Source organism: Oryctolagus cuniculus, chromosome 7, assembly GCF_051225735.1.
Source record: "Oryctolagus cuniculus isolate XC-2025 breed Fujian yellow rabbit chromosome 7, ASM5122573v1, whole genome shotgun sequence".
Classification (NCBI taxonomy): domain Eukaryota; kingdom Metazoa; phylum Chordata; class Mammalia; order Lagomorpha; family Leporidae; genus Oryctolagus; species Oryctolagus cuniculus.
Window position 1 is genome coordinate 96,057,227 of NC_142873.1, and position 12,536 is coordinate 96,069,762.

Genomic DNA, 12,536 nt, shown 5'->3' on the forward strand with positions numbered 1-12,536 from the left:
ATTTTCATAACAGATGTTCTTTACTTCCAAAGACAGCATTCAATTTTGAAAGGTTGCTGAATGATCTAAGCAATTGAAAAAGAAAACCTAAAATTGAACTTGATGCAGAGTAAAATTATGTATAAAATAAGTCTAATGGTGCTTTAAAAATAAGTCAACAAAAGTAAAAAATTTAATCGCACTGTTCCCCCCACCCTCATGGCCCAGCTGTTACAGCTGTAACTGTGAAGGTAAAGTAAGGCTGTAGCATTGAAGCAAACTTAGACTGTCCCCATCACAGGGCACCATGAGACAACATATCCAATCTGCTAGTTGGAGGACAAGTGGAGAAACATGGCTCGTGAATATCATTACTGACAATACTCTGCAAAAGATCTGGAGGACCCCAAAACTTCTCAAACATGGGTGCCATCTTACAGATTTATTTAACTCCAAATCCCTCTTTTAACCATTCTCTAATTTTGAGTCCACTCAGATTTTTGCTTGAGTCCACTTAGATTTCCTCATCACACCATGGGTTATTTCCATGTCCAAGTTGGTTTGCATGTTTATCTCCTTGTATTACCACAACGTTGCAACATGGAAATGGTTTTGTGTCCCAAGACACTTTGCACGGTATGGGTGGAGTTCATTATTGTTGATAAGACATGGCTAGTCAACTTTCTTTCAAATGTGGACAAATCACATTAAGTGTTTATTATCAAATAATCAGATGCAGTTTTCTGTGCATTTTAAGTTTTACTTAAAATACTCATATTTTAATACTCATATTTCTAGGTCTGTCTCTTTGTCTTTCTTTGAGGGAAACCAATTTTCCTCACTCAAGCATATTTATTCTTTTTAAATTTTAATTGATACATGGTAATTGCATATAATGCACAATGTGCTATTTTGCTATAGCTATACATTGTATAATTACCACACCAGGGTAATTAATATATCCATTTCCTCAAATATTCATCTTTCTTCATGGTGAGAACCTTCAACATCCTTTATTCTAGTTATTTTGAATATAAACTATATTATAGCTAGCTTTAGTCGGTCACTCTCCTGTATAATGAAACTTCATAACTTATTCCTTCAATCTAAATGTAACTTTGTACTCCTTTATTAATCTTTTCCTATCTACCCCTCTTCCACACCTTCCTCATCTCTGGTAATCATTGTTGCATTTTCAAGAGAGGTGAAAATTTTTTTTAGATTCCACACATGAATGATATCATGCATTGCCTGCCTTTCTGTGCCTGTCTTGTTTCACTTTACATCAAACCCGTCAGTTCCATGCACATTGCTACAAATAAAGGACTTGATCTTTTTTATGGCTGCATAGTATTTCTCTGTGTATGTATGTATTCACTTACATATAACATTTTCGTTATCCATTGTAGATGAACACTTAGGATGATTCCAAATCATCTTAGCTATCATAAATAATGCTGTAATAGGCAGGTATCTCTTTGATAGAATGATTTAATTTCCTTTCAAAATGTCACACTTAGTACTCAAATTCCTGGATCATCATATCATCAATAATATTACTCCTATTCATCAACTCACTGGGACTCCTTTGCATTCTTAGAAGGGCAGAGTACTAACTTGCAGGCAGAGAAAGAGTAAAGTCAGAGACAGAAAATCTAACTAGTCATGGTGCCTGTTACTTGACTTGTCTGAACTCATTACTCATATGCCAAATGGGAATAATAATATTTAGTGCCCACGCCATGTGATTGTTGTGTGCATCTATATGCGTATTATGATATTAAAATGGAAGTTTTGGCCGGAAATTCAGCTTTCACAGATATCAGACACCTAAGTGATTTGTGAGACAGAACAGCCTGTAGGACTTGAAAAGGAAACTAAAATAATTATACGTCTGGTAAGCAAACCAGCCACACTTAGGCTATAAAGGTTTGGGAGAGGAAATAATTGGAAGGGGAATTTCTTTAGCAAGAGCTGTGCTATGAAGTCACCCCTCCAAAGTGTGCTTGCCTCTTTACTTCTAATCTAGTGGAAGAAACTCCAAAGGACCACTTGGAAATTTGGTATCTGTCCCCTACAGCTGAGGAGATACCATGAATGGTCATTTTAACTCCAGTAGCAATAATAGCAGAAATTTTTGCTAGGATTTCTTGGAGCAGAAGCTGTGGGTTTCTCTTAAATTGAACATAGGCTATGTAAACACTGGGACCAGAGTGAGGTTGTATTAACTCCATTCCAGCCAATGGGGCCTTTGGGATAAGAGACTGAAAACTCAGCATCTGGGGGGTGAACATTTCCTTCCTTTTCCCTACAAATTCCTGGTGATTGTGGGAGAAGTAAGGACTGAGTCAGAATAAAATGTATTGTCTCTATCAAGAGATCTGGGGATCTGAGAGATGCCCAGCATTAGAGGTATGGGGGGAGTCCAAAGAACCCATGAAAGTGTTCCATGAGAGAATGAGACAAAATATTGGCCAGGCCTAGAGGACATGAGAATGGCACACAGTGGAACCACTGATGTAAGAGTTTGCCTCTCCATAATTTTTCTCCAACTTCAACTGGTCTACAAGTACCCGCTAGCCGGTAAAGAGAGGAACAAGAAAAGAAACCGAATACATCACATTCCCAGGCTGCAGGCCCACTGGTGAGAGAGAGGGAGAGCAGCCATAATTCTGATGGAAGTTGGGAGATTTGCCCATTCCATAGCATTGGACACTAAAGTATCAAATTGTGACAGCATCTTGTTACTCAGAGGCACCAGAATACCTTTCTTACCTAAAAGGTAGCAGAAAAGTCATGAGAATGCCCAAGTTGAATTTTCATCCAGGAGCAGGAGAACTGAATGTATTTTAAAGGGAAAGGTAACAACAATAGCAAAAACTTTTATCATTGCATTCCACAAGTAGTCTGTGTTTAACCTACTTGATCACACGCACACACACATACACATGCAACATACAGATCTGTCTATCTATTTAGGTCTATATTTTGTAACAGTATACTAAAAAATTGAAGTATCTACAGAAACCACACAACAAAAAGGATGGAAATTGCCAAGCCAACTTACCATATGAAGATTTAAAAAAAATTCCTGGGTCCTAGAATTTTCTTCTCCACTTTCAGAATACAAGAGGATCCAGAGTGCATCCAGAAGGAGTGAGGGTGAAGGAATTTCAGCAGAAGGTTCTCACTTTGCTGACCGTCTCTATCTCTCACCCAGGAAGGGTATCTTCGGGAGAGTCAGGGAGAGACCTGTGGGCTCTGTTTCCCGGTCAGGAGAAAGAGAAAACCAGTGTCTAACTAACTTCTGACTAATGAGCTTCTACTTGCAGAGTCTGTTGTGGGAGTTTTCTTAAGACATGAATAAAAGTGCCTGGAAAGCACATGGCATGGCTGGATGTGTACTCTCCAGCTCCTAGGTGTCAAGGGAATGGCCACCAGAGACCACCCAAATTAGACTAATGCTTAGGATAAGGGTCCTCAGAAGAAGGGGCCCTGGCTCTGCAGAGCCTATGGAACCTTCCTTGAACCACCTGCCAGACTAACATGTAAGACTAAGTTATTATCCCCTTATCTCGCCTCCCACCTCTCGTCCAATCTTGAGATTGTGGGGAGAGGGGGAATGAATCTGAAACAGCAGCTATGATGTAAAATAAAAAGAAAAAAAAAGTGAGCATGTAGAGGGCAAAGAGCCTAAATCCCAGGACAACCTCCCTAGGGCAGGGCCCCACCTTGGTGAGGGAAGAAAACTTAATTTTTCAGAATTTTGGTAATTCCGGGGAACTGGACACCACAATTACTGATATGAGTTTGTGAGTTCAAGGCATTACAGGTTATCTGTTATCCGTGAGCAGGCAGAGCAGTTAAACAGCCTATGAGAATTTTCATCAAGAAGCAGTGAATGAGAACTCCTCCCTCCAAAGTACTTATTTATGTATTTAAATTTATTTTTGTTTCAGAGAGAAATACAGAGAGAGAGAGAAAGAGAGAGAGAGAGAGAAATAGGGAGAGAGAGAGAAAGCTGTTATTCAATGGTTTACTTCACAAATGCATGACCTGTCTGGGGCCAAAGCTAGAAGCTGGGAATGCTGTTCAGTTCTCCATGTCAGTAGCAGGAATCCAACCACTTCAGCCATCTCTGCCACTTACCAGTGAATGCGCATCTATAGAATGCTGGAGGCAGGAGCTGGAGCCAGAAATTGAACCCAGCTACCCCACTATAGGATGTGTCTTAACCATTAGGCTAAATGCCTGCTCCCAAAAAATGTATTTAAAGGGATCATGGAAGACAAATTTGCAAATTGACTAAGTGTCAATAATACACCCCAATTCCTAGAACAGACCTGGCACAGAATGGGTACACAACAAATAATACCGACTAAACAAATGACATACTGGATACACACACACCTGAAACTCAGGAAAATATGAAGCTTCCAATAGTAATGCTTTCAGATAAGTACAATAGAATAATAATTATTAACGGTAATAGAACCCATTCACCTACAATCTTGATAAGCAGGGTTTGCAGTAGAAAACATTTACCCCACCCACACAGTCCTGGATTTAAGTAACAAATGTAGAATAAATAATTACTTTATTTGTAGGACTCATGCTGAGCACTGGTGATATAAATAAGGTGCTGCTCCTGTCTTCACAGATCTTAGCTGTCTAAAGAGCAAGACAAGCAAGCAAGCAAACTGCTTCTAGAAAGGTTAGAATTCTTTACTGGTAGAAATGGAAGTAAAGAAGAAGAAAGGCAATCAAAAGGTTCACAAGGGGAATTTGCCCTGGGTCTGCTAACTTCTGGGCAGCCACCGGCCAGTGTGAAAGACAACATGAGCTTGGAAAATGGCAATTTCAACAAAGGAGAGGGAGAATAGGCAACTGAAGAGGCATTTTGCTTTTTACACATTTGTGCAGAACTGGTCCTGGGAGTGGAAGCCAGAATGCATTACAGAATCACGGACAAGCAACAAATACTACAGTGGACTAGCATAGATGACTAGTGGGTGTTTGAAGGCCACAATGTCAGTTACCTGTCTTACATTGTCTTGCTTTTATCCATGCATTCACTCATTCAATAGTTACTGAGCCAGCCCTTGAAACCAGAGGTTGGATCTAGGCTCTTGGGAACTGTCATTTGGAAGCCCACTCTGTTCTTCATACCGTTTAGTTACCTGTTCCTCCCAGGGCTTCTGGTCCTACTGTTCCCTAGAGAAAGCAGCAGCATAGCTGAACAATTAAGAATATTGGCTTTGAATCAACTCTGTCTGGGTTTGTTCTATGTGACCTCAGTCAAGTTATTAAACTGAATTTCAGTGTCTTCTTGGGTAAAAGTGTACCTAATTGTAGGGCTGCTGAGTGGGTTTAATGAAACAATACATGTGGCGGACTTGGTGCAGTGCCTTGCACACAGGGAGCCCTGAGTAAAGGTTACTTACTGTCACAATTGTTCTCTTTCCTTTCCTGCTCTGCTTCCCTGAAAACTGGGCACTTTGCTTTGCTCACCACAAATATTGTGGTTTGTAATATATTCCTACTGCATGAAGCCACTTAATCTAGGCATGTGGAATATCTCCCCCTTTTCCTCTTCATCAGGGCTATTCTGAACATCTCAGAAGCAACTCAACAATTATGACTCAGGAGGGAAATCTCATGGGCTCATAGCATTTCAGCAAATAAAAGATTTCTTGGGCTGAAATTCCAAATGCTGGTTCTTACTGCCAAGGTGAGGGTTTTGTGTGAGTATGAAGAGAATTTGACAAAATTATCTTTGACAAATTTCTGAGTCATTGGAGCATGAAAAAAGGTGTTCCACAGCCCTTGGAAGAAATTCCAGGTGCCCTTCTCAGTGCATGAATATCTCAATAAGCAGCTTGATTTTCCAAATGTCAGACTTGCCACCGAACTTGTTTCTTAGGGAGGACAAATGCCTTTGATTTGTTTGAAGAAATTTGATTTGGAAATAGCCAAGTGATTAGCTGTTGAGACCAAGGCTTTGAAGTCACAGAGTATGAATTTCTATTAGAGACCCAAATGGAGCCTCAGACATCTGCATGCAAAATATTTCTAAATCTTTTGCATATGCTTAAATATTAAAATAAGTATGCCTAATACATTTCAAAGATCCCATCTGTCATGTACACAATACATTTTAAAATGCTATCCAATGAGAAAATATCATTTTATACTTAACTTTAACGAAATAAGAGAATGAACACATACTGCTGATGAACTACGCTTGGTGAAGTCTTAAATGCAAGTTGTATTTAATTCTATACACTGCACGTTTGGGATACTGTTAAATAATAGCTCTTAGGAGATCTCCATTCAAAAGAAACCCAAGAATGTGAAGCTGAACCAATGAAAGCCAAGAATCATTTAAGCATAAAACTAGAAGTCTAAAAAGGACATCGAAAGGTTACAACATCTAATTCCTACTTCAAGTTACAGACTTTCAGGATGTTAGGATTGGGAGGAGACCCAAGGGAAATCATTCCTTCTAAACCCTTCATTTTATAAATAAAGAAATTGGAGTCCAAGTTAGAGTTCATTGAAACTTTATTTGTGCTTTTCGTTTGGAGTTTTAGAAAAGAAAATTCTACAACTTCCCCCAGCAATATATTCTAGTGTTTAATCATCTGGAAATTGCAACTACCTTAATTTCTACCAGTTATACCTATTTTCTTCATGTGTGTGGCCTTAAAATAACAGTACATCATATGTCTAAGTGACTAATGCTAGGACATGACATTATGACATAATGTTAGGATGGAAAATAAATAATGCGAAAATCAGAAAGCTCTCAGGATACCCTACCGAAGTTCTTCAGTAGATGAAAAGTTATCTTACAATGGTGGAGGGTCAGGGGGACTTGAAGTATGTGCTCTGATTCTGAATTCCATTTCTTTCTTATAACCTGGAACTGGTCAAATTACTTATCTTCTCCACATTCCTGCTTCTTCATGGATAACAGCAACAGATACCAATACAATAACACAAAAACAAAGGACAAGAATTTCTGATCCATTCAAAGACTCAACACATGGCACTTTGCTTTTGGCTTATAATATTATCTACAATATTTGCAGGATAATAAAACAAGGACAGTGACTGCTTATTGTTATCACCTCTATCATCTCTAACAAATATTTTATTTAAGATCTGCAAAAGAAAGTTTGGAAAGACTAGTATTTGGGGTCACAAATGAGGGGAATTCTATAGATGATTCCTGAAGGATTTAAAAAAAATCATTTACAAATGATCATTTAAAAGATCATTAAGTATGACATCAGCAGGAAGTTTAATAAAAATTTCATGGAAAATAGAATTAAAATGTAAGTTAATTTTGCTGGAAAATAATTTTGAAATCCATGCATATGGGAAGTCTTCAAAACACACATGAGCAAATGTCTATTCAAACAAAACTATGTATGGTTTTCAACATTTTTGAACCAAATAAACTTATCTTTTAGTTCCATTTTCCATGAACTTTTGGAAGTCCCCTCATATGTAAGTGACTGGACTAGGTGACATTTCCATATCTTTCAAATCTATGATGTCTTGATCTTTGTTTATCTAATATCATCTTCAGTTCCATCTTATTTTCTTCAACTTCATGTGGCAGTCACTCATATTTACACCTAAAAGAAACTTAAGATCAGATAACAACAGCCACATGCACAATGTTTATGTCCAAGCTCAGGATCCAATTATTTAAAAAATAGCTATTATTTTAATATTTTCTCAGAAAAGCAGAAGATAAGTCTTGCTTGTTGTCACTGGAGAGTCTAATTTATCTAGGTAAAATGAATTCCAAATGATTATTGATAGTAGTATCTCTTATGCAAATCTATTTCAGTTGGCAAGTTGAATGTTAATTTGCACCATAATGAAAAGCAAATCTTCTAAGTTCTTACTCTCATCATTGAATACAAATTGATGTCACAACATGACAGGTAAAGAAAAAATTATCTTTCTCTATTATTTCCATTTGTTAGTTTCACACATTTAATTACAGACCTGGGAGCTGTCAATTCTACTGCCTTTATCAACCAACAGCTACAGACAACTTGACTGCTTTCAGGCCAGTATGTTGTATTTTAAAATGGGATTTTATTTTTACCTGTGAATTGACCTGGAAAAGGATAAATCTGAGTAATAAGAGGTTGACATTCTCATACTCAGTGAAATCCTTATAAGCCAGGAGGTGACCAAGAAATTGTTTGCATGAAGCTATGAGAGGTTTGAGGAAAAGGAAATGATTTTGACTTTATGTTTACATCCCAATGATTTTTTAAAAGCCTGCTTACTGGGGTAACCTCTTCTAGTGATGCGATGATACATGCAGTGCAAAATATCCTTTCCTCCTATGAGTGGACATTATTTCAATCCTGCCATATGTATCCAGAATGTGACTTTAATCATGCTGATCCTGTCTGGGAGGAGGGATTTAGGAATCAGTAAACTAGAGGCAGGGCTACAAACACAAATCTGACCATGGAAAACAAGGTAAATCAAAAAAAAGCAAAAACAAGTAACTATTGACACACAATTGGAAAAAATAATATTGGAAGTATCTTGACTTAAGAACCAGAGTATCAGATTAGTTTCCCTTGTAGGCAATAAAAGCCCATTCTCATCTGAATGGGAGTTAGAGAAACAGCCTGTATGGCAAGGTACCTAACTTCACCGAACTGAGGTCTCCCTAGAAATTAGTGACAGTAAATTAGAACAGAAAAGCCTGGATATGCCAACCATAGGACAAATGTTGGTTCATTCTGGAAGTCAACAGCATTTCACAAGGAAATAAACCAAGAGGACCTCCAAGAAGCAGAAGAAGAAATTTCTATAAAAGGTCAGAACAGGAAATCTACCATCCATCCAGGGAAGGGAATAGTTGAGGAAGGAACACCCCAAATGAAACCTTTGATTGCCATGGCATGATACAGATGTCAACTGCAGAATGAATGAGCCAGGTCGGGGCTGAATGGGCTGAGACTTCATTTAAATATCATAATGTAGGCTGAAAGGATATCGGCCCAAGAGCAAGCAAACAGAAGAGAATCAGATGGGCCCAGTAGATGAAACACACAGGAGGGGGCTGGCGCTGTGGCACAGCAGCTGCTCCTCTTCTGATCCAGCTCTCTACTGTGGCCTGGGATAGCAGTAGAAGATGGCCCTAGTCCTTGGGCCCCTGCACCCACGTGGGAGACCCAGAAGAAGCTCCTGGCTTCAGATCAGAGCAGCTCCAGCTGTTGCGGTCATTTGGGGAGTGAACCAGCATATGGAAGACCTCTCTGTCTCTCTGTCTCTACCTCTCTCTGTAACTCTGTCTCTCAAATAAATAAAATAAATCCTAAAAAAAAAAAAAAAAGAAAAAAGAAACTCACAGGAGGGCACATATTCTCTAGCCTGGAGGAGATCTCTTTACCACGGTAAGAAGCAAGGCCTACATGCAGAGGAAGCTCACATCTCCCTTCTCCCCACTTGCTGCCACCCATCTCTCCACTGAAGAACATGCCATGGATGAGTTCAGTTCAAAGACTTGATCGCAGGCTCATATATTTCACAATGCTCAACAAAGTGATGATCAAGGACAGAGCCCACAGAAGAGTGGGATCTTCAGAGGCATCTCTTCAGAATATGGTATGGAGTGTAATCATCAGAGACCTGATGTCTCAAGTTCACTGTTTTGCCCCAAGTTAATTAGCACAGTGTCCAGACATGCACTAAATCTGTTTGAACGTATGAGCCATTGAGTGGATCAGTAAGAGGAGTCTTGTGGGTGCTTTCTCCCTTGTTGCAACCCTTGCTCTGAGGCTGCCTGAAATGAACAAGCTGGGACACAAATGCGCTCAGTCTCACCTGGACTTGCACTACTTTTCTTTCTTGACCATGGGCTCTCCCAGAGGCAGCTTTCTCTCACTACCAGATCAGTGAGATGCCAAAAGCCAGGCTGCAGCAGCATGGGTGAAAGGGAAAAAGAAAGTGGCACTAATATTTCACTAAAATCAACATAACCAAACCTAGAGAAATTCCCCGGTCCAATCTGGCTTGGAAAAGGACTCCTTCTGGGGATGGGACCATTGCCTGAGCCAAGGTGCCCTGACCTGTTATTCTCACGGCAATAAGGGAATAGTCAAGGGAAGGAACAGAAGATGCAGATGGTGAGTTTCGGTCCCATCTGTCCTTCTAAACACAAAATACAGGATTCACCAAAACATGTCCTGGGATAAGTATTTTGGAGTACTTTGTTTTGAAATTGCTTCATTTTCTCTGTCTTCACAGTCAATGAAAAGCAGAGGGAAATGAAGGACAAGAAAACAGAGAAAAGAGAGGGAAAAGTCATTCTATAGATATCTCTAGGGAAGTATCCTGGGACACAAGGCAGAGAGTAAAGAGATCAAGACAATCCTGGACCATGGCTTCCAGAAGAGCATCTGCTGGGTCCACAGAGAGACACGGGCAGGGGCAGAGGCTGAAAGAGACACCAGTTGCTGGTAAGAAACTCCCTCCCAATGACCGAGAAGAAAATGTTCTAAAATCCTTGCACAGGAAGAGATACTCACGTTATTATTTACAATGCCGGCAGAGGTGAGCGTGAGCGATGGTCTGGCGCTGACCAATGCTCATTCTCTTAAGCGCCAATGCAATATTCAGTGTAGAGCTTTAGTGGCAACCTAATGCCTGATGTCATAAAATCCTGTATCCAAACTGCTCCTCTGAAGAAGAAGAAGAAATGTGTGCAAAGTGCAATGATGATGTTTGGAACAACTATGTTGGATGGTGCCCAGCCCTCAAAATCGTAACTGGACTCACGGTATGTCAGGGAGAATGCTCCTACCCCATTAAGGCGTACACTGGATGGTCTTATTTAAACCCAGCATATGTCTGGATCAGTTAAACAAATGGATATCTTAAATACGTAAGAATCATTTAAACGTTATTTATTTAAAGCATTTTTATTCTGTTTTAAAAAATACTTTGAGGCATATGCCCTTTAAAATAATCAAGATATACAGACACTATGCAAGAGTCTCCAAACACAGATTATGGGTCATTTTCAGCCAATTCACTGTGGTTTTTTTTTTTTTTCTTAAGATTTTATTTATTTATTTGAGAACTAGAGTAGTTACAAAGAGAGGGAAAGACAGAGAAAAAGGTCTTCTATCCTTCGGTTCACTCCCCAGATGGCTGCAACAGCTGGAGCTGGGCTCCAGGAGCCAGGAACAACTTCTGGGTCTCTCATGCAGGTACAGGGGCCCAAGCACTTGGGCCACCTTATACTGCTTTCCCAGTTCATAGTAGAGAGCTAGATCAAAAGAGGAGCAGCTGCGACGTGAACCGGTGCCCATATGGGATGCTGGTGCCACAGGCAGAGGCTTAGCCAACCACCCCACAGGGCCAGCCCCTGCTCTGGTATTTTCAGTGAGTCAAAAATCATGATTATATTTCCAAACAGTTGTAAGAAGTGACAAAAAAAGAATACATGATAGAGAACATATGTGGCTTGCACAGCTAAAGTATTTATTTTCTGGTCCCTCACAGAGAGTTTACTGACACATCAGAATATTATCTATTTTCTTACATCCAAAATTACAAACAAAAAAATAAAGAGCGGCCAGTGTGTTGGTTTGGATTTGCAGGAAAGTTTACAAAATTCTGTGAAACAACATAATTTGTGCTCCAGACTTACTTGCAAATTGTAAATTATAAAATGACCTGTTGTTACAAATGTTTTATTTATAAGACTATTTTAGACATTTGTTACATTTAAATTATGGACAAACATGCATTTGGACCTCATTTTCTTACTTGATAAAAACTCCTAAGAAATAGTTTGTTTTAAGCCAAATATGTGACAGTCCTGGATTATAAGCAATACCAGTGACAATAGTGACCACTGTTTGTCAACTAAATGCTTCTCATACACCATTTCTTCTACTCTTCAAAACAAGCCCACAGAGTGGACAGTAATCTCTCCATTTGGTAGCTGAAATGACTAGAGCCCATAGAGATTAATCTCTTACCCAAGATCTCATAGTTAATGGTAGGACAAGGCTATGAACTCTGTTCTAGTGGACCACAGGCCATGAGCTGCTACACTATACTGCAGTCTTTCCACGATTCTATCTCCCACAGAAGAGAGACCTATGTTTTATTTTTTCATTCTTTTGTGCAAATATCATACACGTTCGTGAGTGAGCCGTTATCACATGGTGGAACCTCACACCTCAGCAGTCTCAGCTTCCTCCCTGGGCCCACAGAGAACAAAAGAATCCTTTGTGAAGGTGTAAGATCCAGACAGGAAAGCATCTTTTATTTTTCACTGTGACTGAAAAAGCTGAGGTCAGCCTTTCCTGTTTTCCTTTGGTGCTGTTTAAAGGGAGAACCCGAGAATGACGACCGTGTTAGTTATGTGTGGGTGTGTGTTGTTCTTATTTTTGCCTAAACAGTGAAGCATTCCAACAGGTGCAACTAACAAAAGGCACAGTCCCACAGGAGGACAGATTGACTTCTTCTCTTCACCAGAATCCCTGTCACCCTCTCTT

At 39.5% G+C, this 12,536-nt stretch overlaps 1 protein-coding gene across 10 annotated transcripts in view; it reads right to left on the bottom strand.

The window, feature by feature from the left end:
• The window catches only part of ST6GALNAC3 (ST6 N-acetylgalactosaminide alpha-2,6-sialyltransferase 3), a 611,484-nt gene that overhangs the window by 163,526 nt on the left and 435,422 nt on the right, over positions 1-12,536 (bottom strand). The window contains exon 4 of one of the 10 annotated variants that reach the window (XM_089337187.1): positions 6,529-7,625. The exons of 8 other annotated variants lie outside the window; for them this stretch is intronic. In XM_089337187.1, coding sequence (XP_089193313.1) covers positions 7,610-7,625 — 16 coding nt within the window. In that variant the 3' untranslated portion in view covers positions 6,529-7,609. Of the gene's footprint in view, positions 1-6,528; positions 7,626-12,536 lie in introns of those variants that run through there. One more of the 10 variants, XM_089337180.1, reaches the window with a different exon arrangement.